The following is a 19,763-nucleotide window of genomic DNA, read 5'->3' as shown; positions in this document are numbered from 1 at the left end:
ATCTGAGAAAGAGCTACCCACAATTATGTCCCTTTCTTCATTGGACAGAATACACTTGCAACCAGCAAGCGCACGCTTTCTGGGGAGCTCTAGTTCTCGCTCTCTTCGACTTTAGTGTTTGACCTAAGAATCCGTCCTCCCTCTCCTACCTTCAGCACTGCGCGTACACCACTCCTGCCTACCGCCGGCTGTGTCCTGTACAGTTCTTTTGACTGAGGGAAACAGCAGAAGGAAACTGAAGTTAGTATGAGTCATTGCTATGCCCGAAATAACATCTTGCCTTCGGTATGAAGTTCCTAGATAGTCCGGCGCACTAATTGTCTATATATACATAAGCCACATGCTTTACAAAATGCATGTATTCTTGGTATTTGCCCACATACTCAATTTAGAATGATTCAAGTACTTAAGGGAGCATATGTCGGGATAGACATGCACTTAGTCTTTGCATCCAAGTAATTCTAAATCTCTAAAGAAGCCCTCAAGCTCAGCTTCCACAGAGACTCGAATAACAGTTTAACCAAATCGTTGGTTTACTACCATTTAAAGAAAAATATCAAAATTTAACCACTAATTCACAAGTCATACAGTCAGAAATGTTTCATTTTTTTCAGACTCATAGGTCAGACCAAGTTGGGGAATCTGGGGATGGTGGGGGTGGATGGAGCAGGGTACAGGGTAAAATGGGGAGGGGTGATATGACACAGGTTAACTCTCCATTACTAAGATTTTCAGTTCTCCCACAGGTTTTACATACAGCTTTGTATTTCTAGTAGGAGAAAGGAGCTTGGAGACATAGTTGCTTAGGGCAAGGAGCTGAGTGGAGCCACATGGCATAGAAATAGCAACAGCTTTTTGCACAGCAATAAAATTAGAACCGTAGAACTAGCCCTAACCCTAACCCATTGTTTGATAAGCAACACAAACTTCTCTACTTAAGGATCAGAGATTGTGTGTGTGTGTGTGTGTGTGTGTGCGTGCGTGCACACGCATGTATGTACATGTGTAAACATGTATGAACATGCATGTGCCCCCACATATGTGTGAATGTGTGTGCAGATGTGTGCATGTATTCCCACATGTATGTGAATGTGTGTGTGCAGGTGTGTGCGTTCATGCCCATGTGTGTGCAGGTGTGTGTATGTGTGTTTGTGTTGTGTACACAGACGCACACCCCATGTCTATGTAGAGGAAAGGCAGAGGCTGACTCAGGATGTATTCCTCTGCCATTCTCATCTTTATTTTCTGAAGCAAGGGGTCTCTACTGAAGCTGAAGCTCACTGTTTCGGATGCTCAGGCCATCAAGCCTCAGATCCATCCCTGTCTTTACCACACCACGTCTCCATCCCTAGTTTTAATATAGACCTGGTTTTAATACAGTTGCTGGGAATACAAACCCAGGCCCAAACTCATCTGTTAAGTAAAGGTTTAGTGAACTGTTGGAGTCCTGGGTCTGGGAATGTTTAGATTCTGTTGCCAGTCTTAGCTGTAGCACACCCCTTCGTGAGCAGGGCTATATCTCTTGCTCCCATCACCTCTCATCACTTAGACAGGTCTATACCTACCTAGTCCTTAAGGCCCCTTCCAACCCTGAGCTCTCCCATTTTACTAAGCAGATGAATTGATACTCTTAGATTCTCCAACACTTTCCTGAGTTACTGATTAATCAAGATTTTACTTTAAAAAAAAAAAAGCAAAATGTTCTAGTCTCTCTGAGTACTTGAGCTAATCGGGCTCTTTGGTGAGGTACGTATTCGAGTATTTCTTCACAAATGTACGATGGTAAAGACTTTGCAGCCAACTATCCTCTGTCTTTACAATTCTATTTGCCATATTGCATTTCTGATTTCTCTGCGCACGGGGAACATTCCTCGGTTTGGAAAGATGCTAAGCACCTTAGAGTAGTTTTATGTCCCCCCCCTCCTCTTTTCTCAAGTATAAAAGCCTCATCCAAGACACAGCCCACAAAAAGATACGGCCGTGGATTCCCATGCTGCACACCGGGTTTTCTTTTAAATGTGTGGCTGCAGTATTTTCCTTTGCTAATATATTTTGACATCTCCTTGTTGTAACCTGCTGTTCTCTTTAATTGCTTATTGTTATTAATTATATAGTGGTAGCGTAGCTGGCTGCTTGAGCCACTTGGCTGTAAAGAAATCCATTCTTCATTATTGCTGTTGGGACGACAGAAAATTGCCAGCATTCTGCCCGGAGATGAATGCTGTGTGCTCACTTCCAGACATACTGTCTGCTGCGGTTCTCGTCTGTGCAGGAGACCCGACCCGTCTTTGCTCTGACCCTCTTGTTTTGCTTGGTTCTGTTTCGTCGCCTGCCTTCCTAGCGGTGTGGATGAGTTCTCCGTACTCCACTCTGTATCCTGTAACCAGCTTTTTCCTCCCCATCTCCCCATGTCCCCCCACCCGAACTTTCCCTCTCCACAGTTTTCGCCTCTCTCAGCTTTGTTACACATGCATCTCAATTTAAATTGTTGGTGCTGATTGAGCATTACCTGGACACCCCCCCCACCCTTCTGAGCGAGTGATCATGAGATCCTTAAAAACAACCGTAACCTCCCCCCAATCCCTCCCCTGTCCCCCTTCTCACACAGTCAGGGATCAGATGTACTTAGAATTCAGGATATTGAATAGAGTGAGTGAGTGAGTGAGTGAAGTACACGTGCCAACCTGAGGCTGTGGGTCTACCCACGTCCCGCCATGTCTGACAGCTGCAGCATCTTAAAATCTAGACACAATTTAGGATATACAATCCCACAGCAGCCTGTGCTGTGGAGCGGCCAGACCAGTGTGCCCCTCTGCCTTCTGGCAGCATGACATTAAATTCACACTAGTTAAGCTAACTTCAATTGCGCCTCCTTGAACCTTCCTAAATAAAACTAGTGGCCTTAATTACAATCAGGCAATTTAAAGGTTATGGAGCTCTAACTAGTACCGCAGTATATCACTTTAATAATGCACAGGAAAATTTCTCTGAGGGGTGGCATCCTCTGATTAGGAGAAGGCAAGTTTCACATTTCCAATAAACTGTTTTTAGAAATCTTACTGCGTTTATGGCACCATTACCTTCTTCTATTCTTCAAGGCCAAGTTCCTGAGGTCACACCAAAAGAACAATAAAAATTCGACTCATTTGCAAATAGCATACAAGATTGTGACTTTTTCCCCACATTTTCACGCTTAATGGTTTCCTAACATTGCCTGCAAGGAGGAAGAGGCAAAAACCCCCTGGGAGTCAAAGAGAGCCCCACCCCTTCCACACGCTTGTGTCCTCACAGACACAGTTTTCTGTTTGAGATACATTTAGATTCTAAACACCAGAGTAAGGCGAAGGTGTCAGCTTTGCACTCAGTACTCAGTTTCTTATGAAATAGTTTCTTACCAGGATAATTAGCTTAAAAATGCCCAAGCAGAGGCTGGGGAGATGGCTTAACAGTTAAACATTCACTCCTCTTGCAAAAGGGCCCAGGTTCAGTTTTGAATGCCAACCTGGTGGCTCACAACTGTCTGAAACTCCAGTTCCAGGGGATCTGACACCCTCTTCTGACCTCCAGGCACAAGGCACTTATGTGGTGCACAAATATTACATGCAGGGAAACCGTCAAACAAAACAAAAGGAAGTCCTTTGGGGGTTGGAGAGATGACTTAGTGGTTAAGAGCATTTGCTGCTATTCCAGAGAGGAGCAGACTCCTCCCAGCTCCTACATGGTGGGGACGAACATTCACCTGTAACTCCTGCTTCAGCTAGCACCTGTACTCACATGCACACAGCTACCCACAGATGCACACACATACACATAATTAAAAATGTAAAAGAAAATCATCTTTAAAACGCCCAACTGTCTTTATTCCTTAAACCATGGACATTCAGGAAAATATTTGCAGAAACTGTCGAGCTTCGCTCCCTCTCCTTTGTCTGATTTGTATTACTTTTCTGTCCATTTCTTTTAACCATCTGCAGTACTGGGCTGTGCTTTCTAACAAAGATAAACAGCCTTCCCCACATAGCTAGTGGCTGTACGCCAAGCAGCAGAAGATTTCTGTTTTGTTTTTTAAGAAGCAAAAGAAAAGGCCCTGACCCTTGCTGCAAACCCAACACCATGTCCCTGCAGAAACATTCCTGATAGATGCTGTTTCTGGTCCACAGTTGCCATGGCTGCCTACTACCATGTGAGTCAGTGCTGACTGCTGTACCTCTTGGTTCTCAAGGATGTTTTCCCCACAGACTTAACAACCGGGCAGGTTGCACTTCGTTTATTATGCATGAACTCTTCCAATGTTATCAGTTATGTTTGGGGTTTGTTTTCTTTTCCTTTTCTGTTGTTTTCTGCTTTGCTTTGCTTTGGTTCAGGGCTTGAAAGTAAATTTACCCATGCTGCTACACCAACCAGAAGACCTACAGGCAAAGAAAATGAGACTTTTGATGTCAAACAAGAGAATCTGCCTGCAAATGGTATGATGAATCCATGCAAGTGTGTAAGGAAAGAGTGGATGAATCCCTGTGAGTGTGTAAGGAAAGAGTGGATGAATCCATGTGAGTGTGTAAGGAAAGAGTGGATGAATCCATGTGAGTGTGTAAGGAAAGAGTGGATGAATCCCTGTGAGTGTGTAAGGAAAGAGTGGATGAATCCATGCGAGTGTGTAAAGAAAGAGTGGATGAATCCCTGTGAGTGTGTAAGGAAAGAGTGGATGAATCCCTGTGAGTGTGTAAGGAAAGAGTGGATGAATCCCTGTGAGTGTGTAAGGAAGGAGTGGATGAATCCATGTGAGTGTGTAAGGAAAGAGTGGATGAATCCCTGTGAGTGTGTAAGGAAAGAGTGGATGAATCCCTGTGAGTATGTAAGGAAAGAGTGGATGAATTCCTGTGAGTGTGTAAGGAAAGAGTGGATGAATTCCTGTGAGTGTGTAAGGAAAGAGTGGATGAATCCCTGTGAGTGTGTAAGGAAAGAGTGGAAGGCTATATTATAGGACTATCAACTGTTGGGAAAGCCTACTTAGACCCTAGGAGATAGCGCACTGGCTGTCATATAAGCATGGGGACCTGACTTTAGACCCTAGAACACATGTTCTTAGACATGGTGCCACTCCCTTATCAGTGCTACAGAGGCAAGAAGAGCCCTGGGATTAGCTGGCCAGCCAGCTCTACCCAGTTAGTCAGAGGCCCTGTCTCGAAGATCAAGGTACATGGAGTTCCTGAGGAAGCCAAGGGTGACCTCTGCTTATACACATACACACACACACACACACACACGCACACACACACACACGCACAAGCGCACATGCAGAGAGAGAGGGAGGGAGGGACAGAGGGGGGAGAGAGAGAGAGAGAGAGAGGGAGAGGGAGAGGGAGAGAGAGAGAGACTGAAAACAAGGTGAAGAGAAACTTTTTCAAGAAAAGAGTTTCTTTCCACCCAGTATCTTCTTGGTTGGGCTGGGTGCCTTTCCGCCTGGCACACTCAGGTAGACTTGGCCCAAGCTTTGTAACAAGAAGCAGATTTCTGAGAGCAGGACACATCCATGCAGATCTAGCAGGTGCCTTTCAAGCTTGGCTGTCACCCCACTCCCACCCTTACACATTTGTTTGCATCCAACTTATTTCACTGTATGGCTGTGTGGGCGGGGTCAGGGGTAGATGCACCTGTGTGAGGAGACCAGGGGTCAGCCTCAGGTGTTCTTAAGGAGCTAGTCACCTTGTCCTATGAGACAAGGTGTCTCACTGGGACCTAGAGCTAACTAGCCTGTGAACTCTAAGAATCTACCTGTGCCTACTCCCTTAGCACTGGCGTTACAAGTACATGCTAGCACATCCAATGCTTTTTAACAAAATTTTAACGCTCTGTGTCTGTCCACAAGAGGTCAGGTGCAGGTGCCCACTGAGGTCTCAAGTGTCAGATTACAAACAGTTGTAATCCTCCAGAGATGGGTGCAAGAAATTGAACTCCAGTCCTCTGCGAGAGGAGTAAGGGCTCTTAGCCACCATGCCCTCTCCCCACCCTCATGCCTGACTTCATAACCGGGTTCTGGGAAATGAACTCAGGTTTACTCATGCAGCAAACACTTTGTCAGGAGCCATCTCCAGGCTCAGTGCTTTCGCTAAAAAATGTTCACTGCTTCCTTCTTAGCTTGCTTAAGAATGCTTTTGGCGGGGGGTGGCTAACTACAAAGTTTCACGGGGCTTTTTCCAATAATTTTGTTTTTTAATCAAAGCATTTAAGAGAAAAGTTCTCCCCCCTTTAAATCTCTTGCGTAACTCTGTATGTTTGCGCCGAGACTTTGGCTATGAGGCCCATGGTTAAATTCACAAAGAGGAAAGAAATCAGTGGCAGTGCCAGGGCATCCGTCAGGGTAGGCCGTTTCCTTACTCCGTTTACTTGTTCCTGGCCCCCACTTCAGTGCTGCCAAGGATTTCTCTTTTAGCAGAGCTCCCTTTTTGGTGTTTTTTTTAATTATTATTATAGTTTAAACAGCACTCCAATATTTTCCTGCTCCGTGAGAATATTCTAATAGGTATGTGTGCACATGAATGGTAATAACACCGAGACCTTGAACAGTACTGTGTCTCAGAGCTTCTGAAATCCCCCTGCCTGCCTTTCCTGCCCCTATCCACCTGGACCCCCTGCGAGTTTCCAAGCTGCTGATGTTTATGGGGCTCTAGGCAGCCCCTGGGCTCTTTAATTCTGCTGGGTACTTTGCAGCCTACCCCTGTTGAATCATTTCCTGCTCCCATCCTGCTGATAATGAGAAGTTCAAGACAGGAAACGACAGTGTCAGTACCAGTGGCTTTACTTACAAGTCCAAAAGCACTGCAGCTTTTAGACCATTGGCAAACAAACAAACAAAATCGTAGGGACATGAGTCTCCCAGAGGCTTGCACCTTGCAGGCCTCCTTGGAGTACGTTGTGGCTTGGGCACAGGGGGCACATACCTAGCATTTGGCTCTCCCTGAGATGCCTGTCCGTGCCTTAGGTACTTCGTGCATAGAGGCCGCTGCTGTTGGGTTGCTCAGATTCCCAGGGCTCTTCTCTTTATGTATTGTCAGAAGTCCTGTCCGTAATGTCTCGTGCTCTCTCGCAATGGTTTGGGAATAGTGACAGAAGCAAATCCCACCATATCACCAGTGAGAAAGCTTTCCAAAAGTACTGGTCAGGCGATATTCATTTTCATGTTAAGCTTTTCCACAGAATAAATAAGGCCAGAACTTCCTAGCTGGTATGAAGGGGGGGGGGAAGCTCATACACTGTTCAGTTCTCTCCAATTCTGCCTTACTTCAGGGGCTTAATGACTAATCTACTGGCGGACTTGAAAGCCTAAGCCGTATTCTCCACTGCCAAATTAGCACCTTGGTGTGTTAATGTTACAGTTGTGAAATATGTGTAGTGTGTAATGCAACAAATTATTGTGGCCGGAGTGCCAGGGACCCGAGAAAGAATGGGATGGCTGTGTGCGTGGCAAATTGCAGTGCAGGCTGCCTATTTTTCTAGCCCTGATTTCCAGGGTGAGTCAGTGTAGCCGAGGGCTGGGTTTGTCGTGTATGCCTTCGCTTTGTTAGTCCGCAGACCCCTGGCTTATAAATGTGTGCTTGGAAATTAACTCAGGGAAGAAGCAAAGCAAAGCACAGCGGGGGCGAAGGTTGGGAATTGGTTAGGGCATGGTTTGCTCGGATGTAAAAAATATGTGTGTGCAAGCAGAGAGTGCTGCACACATTTGAGCGGGGGGTGGGGGGGGAGGGTTTGCAAATTACAACTTCAGGGCATCCAGTCTCTCTGCTTGGATTCTGAGGGGCAAGTTCACTTCCTGTCAGGTCAGAGCTTTTCAAGGATGACCCCTCTCACATGATAATGGGGGCAGGAGGATTTTAGCCTATAGATTTCTGTCATTGAAGAGAGTGAAAAGGACCCTTCCAGCCAGGGTCAAGGGTAAAGAGAAGGGTTCTACTTATAAACCCTTACAAATTGGTCCTTGGTAATGGCCCTGGTGTTGAGACATGTAAACAGGGCTCCCAGTGGTTTCTGAGATAACAGCAGCACGTAACGCAGCCGCCGAACGTTTCTTGCAGCTGCTTTAAATTCTCGTTCTTTATTGGAGGGAATGGGGTATAAACACGGACACACAGTCTGTAGGCTGCTGAGAGGGTCGCCGTTGTGTAAAGCTCATTCCGGAATATCAGTGTCTTGTGTTAGACTCACAGTGGCCACGTTGGCACTCAAAACCTTGAGTCCTGCTTGAGCACCCGAACGTTGACGGTTAGCTCTTTGCTCTGCCACGGCTGATTAAGAGTCCTGTGGGTCCAGGATAGGCGGTGGAGAGGAAGAACCACCTGCCTCTGAGCCGGCTCTGGTTGAGAAAGAAGGGGTGTGTTTTCTCGGAGCAGAAAGTTCACCACAATTCCTCCTGTTTCTCACGCAGGCCATGAAGGGCCACAGCAATTGCATATGCAGCAGACTCCTTCCTTGAAACGTGTAATATGGGAATAAATATTTACACGAGTATGAGGCTCTTATGCAGACTTGATTCTTGTTTACATTTATGTTCGCATTTACACAAAGATTAGCAAATGAAAATAATTGTTTTAGCTCTGACTTCTATACACGTGGCGTTATTTCCCAATTATGCTCAAACATCCCTGGTACCCTGCCCTAGGTGGCCTGCAAAGCTTTATTCATTGGCCTGTAGTAGGTGCTCAGTAAGGAGAAGGCTGCTCTGACATCTTACCATGTCACTGGGTACCCTCACAACTGCTGCAGAGTAGGTTGTGAGGATGCCGTGTGTCCTATGATGTGAGGCAGGCTGAGGAGGAATGTTCTTCTTTGGCTGACTGGTTTGCACTCTGCAGTTTTATTCTCCCTCGCCTAGCACTGGTTTATACTTTCAAGGATTTTGACTAGAATATTTCCAATCATGATGTGCAGCGTTTGTGTTTTCCTAGACTCCCGTCATTTTGCTCATTTCCTATCAACCCTTTAGCTGTGAAGATTCCACTGTTGTAATCGATCTGTATTGATAGGACGCAGAAAGGACTCTTCTCTCTCCCTCCCTTCTCACCCTCCCCTCTTCCCTCCCTCCTTCGGAGCAACATACAGAGATAAAGTCTGGAGAATATAGGTAAGCGGAAAACATGGATGGAAGCATCTAGAAGTTTCATCCAAAGATCTCACCTATAACTCTTCATAAAAAAAAAATGGGGCTGTGCTAGCCTATTATAGCCTTAATGAAATATTGTAATGGTTATTAAGTCAATTGACTCTGAATCTCTTTTTAATAAATGAGTCAGACTGTATTATCCAATTACTATCAGCTGCTACCTTTCCAGAGAGGAGAAACGGTGGTTTTGATTGAATTTTAAGCTCTTTGGCACCTTTTAGGGGGAGGAAGCAAGGTGCAAGTTCTGGCTTCGGGGCAGATCCCACTTGAAATTGAAATTGGAGGTGTTGATAGTATTGCCTCTCGAACAAGCGTCAGCTGCTGGAACGAGCGCCTTTTTGCCGGGGAATGGCCTTTAATGCAGTTACACTGCTCTATGCTATAGGTTTTCAGTTCTTTAACAGTGAAATGGTGCCACTGACCACACAGCTGAGCACAGAACTCACCAGGGCAGATTCAGCAGGGTCTCTGAATGAAGCTACTTTGCACTTCTCCTTATAGAGAAGTTGTATCAGAATTCTCATGTCTCTGTTCATCCTCAGGAAAGAAAGTGTTTAGCCAGCAATAGACGTAGTTGTTTGGGTCCCTGCCTTGACTCCCTAGGCTCCTGTGTTTGGATTATTGCTTCTCAGCTGGTGGTCTGGATTTGGAGAGATGGTAGGACCTTTAGGACACAAAGCCTAGCTATGAGCAATGGGTCGCTGAGGAGCTGGGTCACCACCTATTCAGCCTCCAGCCAGAGCCTCTACTTCCTGATTCCCCCAAATGGAATAAGGGGAAGTAACAAGCTCCACAGACCCCAGCTGTCCTGTCTTCTCCGTAATCAACTGTGCTTCCTTTAAACTACGATCCTCACTGGAGCTGTCTGCAGGCCTTTGGTCACACGCTTGTCCTACAGCCCACCCTGTAGGACACCGATGATCCACAGTGGGGATGGGGGGACCCGGTGCTGATGATCCACAGTGAGGAAGGGGGGACCCGGTGCTGATGATCCACAGTGGGGATGGGGGGACCGAGTGCCGATGATCCACAGTGAGGAAGGGGGGACCCCATAGAGATGATCCACAGTGAGAATGGGGGGCTGTGGTGAAGGGACAGAGCAGAGGAACCGGGGAAGGTTCTTAGCATCTGATAGATCATCGGTTTGGCTGAGACGTCTGAGGAGCAATTGATGTGTTTCTCCGCCTACTCCAATAATGGAGATCCATTTATTGGGGGAAAAAATTCTCACTGTTTAACCTACAAATAGAAGGAAATTGAACTTGCAATATTTTTTCAATAGTATAATGTGCTTTAAATCTGTAAAAATAGCTTTCGAGAATGCTTGCTATGATTGCTGTCATGGGTATTACTTAATCACTCCACAAACAAGGGGCATACTCTGTGAAGAATAAGTGTGTGTAGTGACACATAAGTCACTCCACAGCTGACTGTCGCCGTTCTTGTTTCATTTGACTAAATTTAAATTATTTAACTTTTAGGGGACTGCTTTACTCTGGGCTAGAAAAAAGAGAAAATAGGTGGGGACATGTTTTTTTGCACTCAAACATATCTTATTTACTTTTTTTGTTAACTTTACATATAAAGTATGAGTAGTCAAAAGGTAGACTGTCACATTCAAAACCATCTTAACTTGCAGAATTCCCTTTATGCCTGAATACAGTCAGCCACTGTCCTTAAGGAAAGACCACAGCAAGCTTGGTCATGTGACTTAACAGTCTGACAGTCAAGGAACACAGGCTCACACCCAAGGCTACTCCCTGGCTCTCACGGGGAAAAAAAAAAAAAGAAATGGGTAGGAAGAAAAATTTTAGTTTATTTTTCTCACATGTACTCATTGGGCACAATGTAGAAAAGTAGGCGTAGTTTTTAAATGGTGTTGCGACATTAAAACTTTGATATCCTCTTATTCTTCAACATATAGTTATATGATTTTAGAAATTTTTAAGTCTTAGCAAATACTTTTGGTTACATTTGATTCGGTTCTCTGCAATAAATAGTGTTTCTTATATCTCTTAATGACTGAAATCTAGGTGAAATTTGGTGACTTTAGGATTTAAAAGAAAAGAAGAGATTAAAAAAAAAAAGAATGATTGAGCTTACATAATCCCTAAAGCTCTTTGTATAACCCCTTGTCATGTCAGTAGGCACAACTAAACTTCTTCTTACATAATTATAGTCAAGGAGTTTGCTATGCCACCCAACTATAGAGTGGGTTTTTATCTCCTGTGGAATGTCGACTGGACTGGGGCTTAATTAGTGCTTCGCTTCCTCCTTGTACAAACTCTTGTCCTCTGCCTCTGAAGACTTACACTTGTGTGAGAGGAAAGATTAGCAATACAAATAGAGTGATTTCGCTCCTACTTAGCTAATAATAATTCCCTTGGTATTTGGACCTTCACATTGTCAGATCCCAACGAGTGAAGCAACTATACAGAAATTTGCCATTGGATAGGGGAAATGCCTTTGTTTTGTTTTAGTTTAAATTTGCTGTTCCCCGGGTGTAAATGTATCTCACACTCTTGTTCCCAGCATGTCTGCCTCTTAGGAACACCTCTAACCTTTGCAGGTAGAAGGTAGATTCATGACATCATATATACAGAGGATAGCCTCTGACCCTTGCTCTTCCTAACAAGTCATCTTGGGGATAGCAGGTGTGGCATAGCTTGTCTATAAGTTCATGAACCCATAGACCAAACTGCCCGGATCTGAGTTCTGCCTTCTTTAATTATTAGTGTCTCTGACTCAGAGAAAAGTTCTATATTCTCTGGGTCATGGCTTTCTCATCTGTCAAGTGGGTGTAATGATAGCATTTCTCATGAGTTGTTGCGAGGTTGCCTGGATTCATATTTGCAGACATGTAGAGCAGTTCAGGGAGCACAGTAGGCTGTGTCGCTTACCAGAGTGTTAGTTTTAGCAAAGGTGATGCTGCTTTGCTGGACCCTGGACTCTTAGTACAGCAATCGTCAGCCAATCAAAATCTTCCTTCTACCAACTTCTGATGTCTAATGTTCTAGAACTTGTCACAAGTGAGCCCTGATCTCAGAAAAATACGGATGAGACAGATAGACAGGTAGAGAGAGATCAGGGACAAAATGAGAACCGTCCAGCAAAGCTAAGCTAGCGGTGGCCTGGGGTTGGATATGATGGACTAGGACTGAGGAGCAGAGGAAAGCGCATCCACAAAGTGAGACAACATTCTTCTTCAGCATTGCCAGAGCGGGCTGTGACCATAAAGTCTATTTCAGAAGCAGACCACAGAGAACCTGTGGTGAGGGATAGACGCTTCTACAGTCTTCCAGGCAGAGCAGAGAGGCACTGAGTAAGAAGCCATTCCACATTCCTATCAGTTCTTTATTCTTGGTCTTTGGAAATACAGAGCCCATAAAATCATGATCATTAAAGCAGAAACCTTGCTCTCGACACACTAAAAGCCTCAAAGTAAAGTCTGATTTCTGACTGTTGGCTTTTAAGTTTTAGAAATGCCTTAAATTACTGTAAACTGCATAATAATGTAAGATGACCAGAAACCACTTTACATGTTTATGGAGCAGGCATTAGAGGGTGGTGAGGCTGTGCACGGCTCCATGTTTATATTTGGCGATAGCAAGAGTTTTCAGAGAGAGGCATCCTTGCTCTATCACAAAGATGGTGGATTTGACCTCTTCTGTCAATGTGCTCTCCTCTACAGATGAAGGGCTGAACCATGAATGCAAACTCTGCAGCCAGACCTTTGACTCCCCTGCCAAACTTCAGTGTCACCTGATAGAGCACAGCTTCGAAGGGATGGGAGGCACCTTCAAGTGCCCCGTCTGTTTCACAGGTAAGGAACTTCTTAAAGCAAAATCAGCCCGTGTGTGTGCTCTGCCCCCACTGTGCCCTTCTTCCAAGCACACTTCCCACGGTTTGGCCTTTTACAGCAACGACTCCAGTTCAATTTGGGGGAAGATGTTTGATTTCTGCTGATTAGCATTATTGATTGCAGTCCGCTTTAGAGACTGAGCCAGGCAGGAAGGTTAACTGTCAGAATGAACGAATGGCATTTCAAGTTCTCGCCCAGGTTTACACTTTCCCACCCGGAAAATGACGTCTGTGGTGGGTTCACTCTGCTTCCTCTGGATGTTGAAAGGTTACCAAGGTCCAGCAGCTTTTGAGTCACTCGATGTTCAAGTAAAATATGTGGTCCTGGTACCCCAACACACTTGACTTCAACCTGGATAATTTTGTAACATTTTTATGAAGGTGTGTGTGTGTGTGTGTGTGTGTGTGTGTGTGTGTGTGTGTAAAACACTGCTTTGAAATGGTAAACAGACTAGAGCTATTTCTTGTGAGATTGGGCTTTGAAGGCTGATAGAAATGTATGATCTTAGAAAATTTTTATCAGATGTTACAGTGGTACAGTTGTCAGGGATAACCAGACACACATACACACACACACACACACACACACACACACACTCACTCACAGAAACATTAACAGAGACACAGTCACACACAGACACACATACACACACACACACACACACTCACTCACAGAAACATTAACAGAGACACAGTCACACACACACACACATACATAGACACACACACACACACACACACACACACACACTTAAGCTCATGAGAGCTGAAATATGATCACACATGTTTCTGCTGTCGCCCTAAGAAGGTGAAGGCTACTTAGAAGATCCTCAATGATCATCTCGCATTCGTCTGGCATGTGGTGGCCAAACCCGTCAATGGAAAGAATGAATGTGTAGCAAGAGAGCCGTAGATATCTTGACCTCAAAAGAAATTTCTCTGTTTGCAGAGCAAAATCACGGGCATTGATTATTTCCCTTCACTGAGTTCAGCCTATAGATCTGTGTTCTATAAAAAATAGAAACACAGGCCGCATGCACGCACGCACACCTCTCACTAGTAACACCCTGAGTATGTTGATGGCTGATTTCTTAACACTGGCCTTCACACACTTGTTCCTTCTGCTAATATTTCTATTGATTTTGTTTACTCTTCCAAGTTTTATTTTAGTAAAGCTATTGTTATATCCTCACCTTGTATTTAAGATGCACAGTCAAGAGTCAAGGTCCTTTGTCTAGGTACCTAGTGAGTCTATTTAAAGGAAGCCTGGCCAAAGGCTTACACAATTAAATCTTCCAATAAAATAGTTCTTTCATGTTGTAGCCAGAGCCCCATAAAACATAGGATGCTATACGGACATAAGTTGCAAACCTGGATTAAAAAATCCCATTTTCTTTTTGTTGAGCTAGTAAGGAAACAAAGCCACATCAAGAACAGCCTGGGTCTCTGTGCAAACAGATGTAAATTGTTTTATTGTATCTTAAAGTCATTTGGAAATAACAATTAGGAAAAATAAAACCTTCCAATATAAAGCATGTTGGGTGAAAGGAAAGCTGAGGTTTTTTTTTTTTTAAGGTAATGAGAAATGTTATTAAAATGTATGACTCACAAGAACAATACTGCAATATGATGTTAGGTTGGCTGGCAATTAGAATAATTTTAATGATCAGAGTGGAGTCAAAGTCAAATGCCAGCGTCTTTAATAAATCCTCTCCCTGCCTATACAGATTAATATTGTAGATGCAAACTTTTTTAGGTCACAGTGCACCAAGCATCCGTCAGAAGTCAGCTCTGCCAGCCCAAACAGCGCCTCTGGCATATACAATTTAATTATTAATAGTATGTCTCCTAGGTAAACTGTTACACAGTCTTAGGGCCTTGTTTTGTAGTCATTAAAATTGAACATGTTTATATTATTGAAACCCTTGCATTCCGTGTGTAGGCCGAGTTGATCTTAAAGTATCCAAAGAGAATTTACCTGCCGTTCTGTTGCACATTTATAGACAGTGCCCCAGAGTAGCTTTGGGATATAATTTTTTGCATTAACACATTTAAATAGAGAACTGTTCGCCAGCTATAACTTTAGGCAAATACAATAAACAGGGCTTGAGCGGCCGTGATTTCTTAACCTGTGGGTTGCTGTGAAGTAGGAGCCATTTCTTACAAGACAGAGCTGTGCATTCGACAACTCTTAGCTTTTATCTGTAAAGATTTACAGGGAGCAGCGCCTCCGTGAACCATTACTCTTCGGGTTGAGCTGGGTGCTGAGTAGAGTGCATCGTAACAGAAGCCAGAGATCCAGCCATGAGCAGATGTGACTCCTGCTCTCCCCCCAATGTCAGGAGCCAGGTGTGCCCGGAAGTGGGCCCTTCACCCTGCTGTCTGTTCATGGGAGTTATCAGCACAGGTCATAGCGGCTCTCAGTAACCAAGCTCCTATCCTATCCTTTGTTATTGCAGTGTTTGTCCAAGCTAACAAGTTGCAGCAGCACATATTCTCCGCCCATGGACAAGAAGACAAAATCTATGACTGCACACAATGCCCTCAGAAGTTTTTCTTCCAAACAGAGCTACAGGTAATGGCCTTGTGAGGAAGGCTGGGGTTGAGCCTACTTGCTACTCTTGTGGGGCATCTTAACTACGGGTTGAGAATCTCTCTTACCCTGGGCCACCATGATGCTCTTGTGTGTTTGGGGGCAAAGGGGAAATTAGAGACAAGATTAATAGACACCAAAATAATTTTGCCTCTGGCTGCTGTCAATCATAAAAAGAACTAGAAGAGAACTGTAATTGGACCTTCTGACCTAGTGTGAAGGATGTAGGGGTTGGGTTATTGCACTGTGGGATCATTCACCTCACTCGTTGGAGCTCGCTCTCCCAAGTCTTGTTTTATTCATGCTCTCTTCCCTCTGGGAGCCATGCCGGATGGATATCCAGTCATTGTTATCCAGAAGGTTGAACACTGGGAAGGATCTTTTGTCCAGGGTGTATTTGTTCCACGTCAGGCAACTGAGTAATTATTACTGAAACCACAGCTTTGGAGTTGAAGTCTGGGCACCCTGAGATGTTAGCTTGAGCCTTGGGTGTACCCCTTGTTTGATGTAAAGGTCCAGGACTTCCCTAAACCTCAGATGTGAAGAAAAAGAAACTTTATACTTGCAGGTAGTCATAAGGTAAAAATGAAATTATAGGTATAAATACAAGGTGTAAAACAAAGCATTTATGTTTGGTTGCTTGAGTGACAAATAGTAGCTAAAAATAGAAGTCAAAGGGCTGTGAGGATGAGGCTTGGCGGTAAAGTACTTGCTGTCATGTTCAAGGCATTGGATTAATCCCAACATCACAGAAAAGGGGGAAAGGAGAAAAAGATTCAAAGGACATGTTGGCACATGCCTAGAATCCCAAGGTCACAAGTTCAAGGCCAGCCCAACAAACAGGAAATGTAAGGTCACAAAGACACACACCAAAAGGAGTAGAAACAAAAACAAAGAAACCTGGATTCTATTCCAGAAATTTCATTTAGAAGAGGAACTTGACTTTTTCAATACTTTTTGTGTCTTTAAAAAAAAAAGTAAGGTATGAATATCATCGTGAATTTTTTTTTTTAAAATCTTGATGCTTCCTGTGGAAGAAAGTGGAGCTGCACTTGTAATCTCCTGTTATGAACGTTACTGATTATCGTTTGGCCTAAAATGGCTGTGAGCTTGGATTCTACGCCCAGAGCTAAGACCAAGCAACACGGAACTTGTCTGCAATCCTCTGGCCACCTCTAGGGTATCTTTATGCCCAGGAAAGGGGGAGCTTCTGGTAAGGCAAGGCTTCGAGGAGCTGTGTGTATCCGAATAGAGAATCTATGGTTGTTCTACTCAGTTATTACTCTAAGCAACTATGTTAGATGAACTTCAGGAGATAAATGAGCCAACTGAGTTACATCATGTCAGTAGAAGAGAACTAACGTCTCTTTTTCACGTTTTGTTCTTTGAAGCACTGGGTCCCATCACATGTGTCTGCCAATAAATATAGAAAAAGTCCAAGTCATGCTTTTATCACAGTAAAATAACCCTACCTTCTCGCTTGGGAAAAAAAAACTACTGGTTTTATTGCAACTTGTGTCGAAGAATAAGTCATAGGTTTGGTGGCTCTGCCTCTGTAAAAGATTAGTATGTGAAATTTGAAACAAATGAAGTAACCGTATAGGATGAAAGACATGGGCTTTGCTGAGGGACTGGTGCTGATCTGAATGTTTGCATCAGACTTCCACTTCGACACGGTATGAGCAGATTTCAACCCGGTATGTCTTTGATGTCTTTCACTGAGAGAGCTTAGTGCGAGTGATCATTTTAGTTCAACTGTATACAGTAAATTCATAAGGCAGCTGTATTTTTCTATCCTAATTAGTTCCCCAATAGTGACACAGGGACCAAGATTTATTTTCAAGCTTCATCTCAATACCTAGACAGTCTACCTTGTAATCCCCTAAACTAATCTAACTGCCTCTCAACCAACATCCCGATAATACTTGTGTTTAAGGCCTTCCATGCTCCAAGTGAGCTCTTACCAACTCCTTTCACCATGCCTTGCGGCTCAATCTCCTCTCTTCCTCTCTCTCTACTTCCCCTCAGTGGTGAAAGTCCCACCCTGTTCTCTTTTCTGATTGGGTAATCAGCTTTTATTGACAAGGCAGAAAATAAATGGTAAGAACTGTTTACACAAACTTGAGACAGGAAATTCTTGACATAAGCATTACAATGTGGCGTCAGATTGAAACAAGATATGAGGACAGAGAAATCAGCATTTGAATAACACAGGATAACCTTTACACAATGCTCAAAAACGTTATGCCTATAGCTTAGCCCTGTGGTGGTAGTAATCTGTGACCCACTCTTGATTAGAAACACATCCTTAAAGATAAGAGGTTTCATAAGACATTCAGTCTTCATTTTCCTGCAGTTAAAACAGTTTTTCTCCAGCTTTCTGGTCCTGGGAATCCTTGACTGCCTCGGAAACTGCTTGAAAAGCCTTAAAGAGCTTTGTTTTTTGTGGGTTACTATCTAGTGATAGTTCCTACAGTCACTATTATTTTCCCTAACTTCAAGAGAACTGTGTTAAACAGGTGAGGGGACCAGGCTGTCAGCACACCTCCTTGTGGCCTCTTGAGGTGAGGATAGTGCTTACACAATAATATCAAATACTATAAATGAACAAACAACCAGCAAGCATCTCAGAGACCACAGACGTCCCTAGGAACACTGAGGTAGATGTTCCGGAACACACAGCTCTCGCTGCACCCCACCCCCTGGATCCTTGTGGCCTTATGAAGTCAGATGTAAGACACTAACTCAGTCACTCAAACTGATGTGAGTCCAGAGCTGGAAAACATGTATGTCTGCTCTTGACATCAATTCTCAGCGTCTGTGTGTCCCAGTCATTGCGTGAGAACAGCCCCGATGGTTAGTAAGGATAATTGCTGCAAGTCCGAGATGAAATATTGACTTTATATTTAATATTTTGGAGAGCTGTAATCCAGCCGTGGGAATATCTAAAAGTCTATTCTCTAAAATGATCAGTAATAGCAGTGGCTCTAGTTTTAGCAACACCGAGAGAAAATGGATCAGAAGTTGACATTTCCGAGTTTTGATGGTATCTTCATCCAATAGACGTGCATCTTTTCTTTCGGTACCCATATTACCTTAGAAAGTGAAAGTTGTGTAGTTTTTAAAATAGTAATTAACTTCCTGTACAGAAAACATTGCCAGGATGCTGGGAAATCGAAATTACGGTGACGGTAGAAAATACTGTCATGAAAATAAGAGGAAAAAAAGATGCAGCCAATGTATCGGGCTGCCCCCCTTTGTACCTTGATGTGTAAAGTAAATATAATTTTTTTTTCCTTTTTTTTGCCAGAGCTGGGGACCGAACCCAGGGCCTTGCACTTCCAAGGCAAGCGCTCTACCACTGAGCTAAATCCCCAACCCGTAAATGTAAATTTTAAGCCACTTGAACCCACCTAGATTTTTATGCCATTAAAGTTCAGAAGGGTCAGTGCATAGGAGTGCATGAAATTAAATCTCCAAGAACTGAAATTATGTTAGAGATCTTAAAGCATTGAAATTCCGTCTCTAACTGCAGAGCAGGAGCACTGGGGCAAGAGTCGAATAAACACGTTAAGGTGCTCACTGACCACCGTGGAATGTCCCTCCCTCAGTGGTACAGAAATGACGGGGACACCTCCTTCACTGTCTCACATTTAAAGTGAAGTATGAAAACAGATTTGTTAGATGAAATCTACCTATATGTATGTATCTATACATGTATGTAGTTGTCTTCATGTGTGTGACTAGACAAATAGATAACTAGTAGAGGAGCCAATGCTAAGCAAAGATACATCCGCATTTTTGTGTGAGCGTGCAATTATATAGACATATCTAACTATATATATATATATACATATATATGTATATGTATATATATATTATATAACTACAAATGGCGGTGTGCTCTGTGGCTTACAGTACATTCAAAGCCAACCCAAATGAAAGTCATTCCCTCCTCTGCTGTCTCTCTTCAAGAGACTGAGCTCTCAGGCATATTCTGTGAGCATCATTCCTTGCCACTTGGTTTAGTCAGGCAATGTGAACCCTCCTTCTGTGGGATCCTCCTCGTAGGACCAGGGACATACACTGTTAAGTGTGCAGCTCTCCTCTTTGGTCAACCCTGTAGCTTTTTGATCCCAAGTCCAGAGATAGAGA

The 19,763-nt window shown here is 43.8% G+C and overlaps 1 protein-coding gene across 8 annotated transcripts in view; it reads left to right on the top strand.

Annotated features, from left to right (window-relative positions):
* Zfp521 (zinc finger protein 521) overlaps positions 1–19,763 on the top strand; it is a 292,892-nt gene that overhangs the window by 239,527 nt on the left and 33,602 nt on the right. For all 8 annotated transcript variants that reach the window (XM_063277450.1, XM_063277448.1, XM_063277447.1 and 5 more), the window contains 2 exons: positions 12,846–12,977; positions 15,475–15,590. In XM_063277450.1, coding sequence (XP_063133520.1) covers positions 12,846–12,977; positions 15,475–15,590 — 248 coding nt within the window. The remainder of the gene's footprint in view (positions 1–12,845; positions 12,978–15,474; positions 15,591–19,763) is intronic.

Source organism: Rattus norvegicus, chromosome 18 (assembly GCF_036323735.1).
Source record: "Rattus norvegicus strain BN/NHsdMcwi chromosome 18, GRCr8, whole genome shotgun sequence".
NCBI classification, from domain to species: domain Eukaryota; kingdom Metazoa; phylum Chordata; class Mammalia; order Rodentia; family Muridae; genus Rattus; species Rattus norvegicus.
The sequence above is the reverse complement of the archived record's forward strand: the minus strand, read 5'-3'. Positions and strand labels throughout refer to the sequence as shown.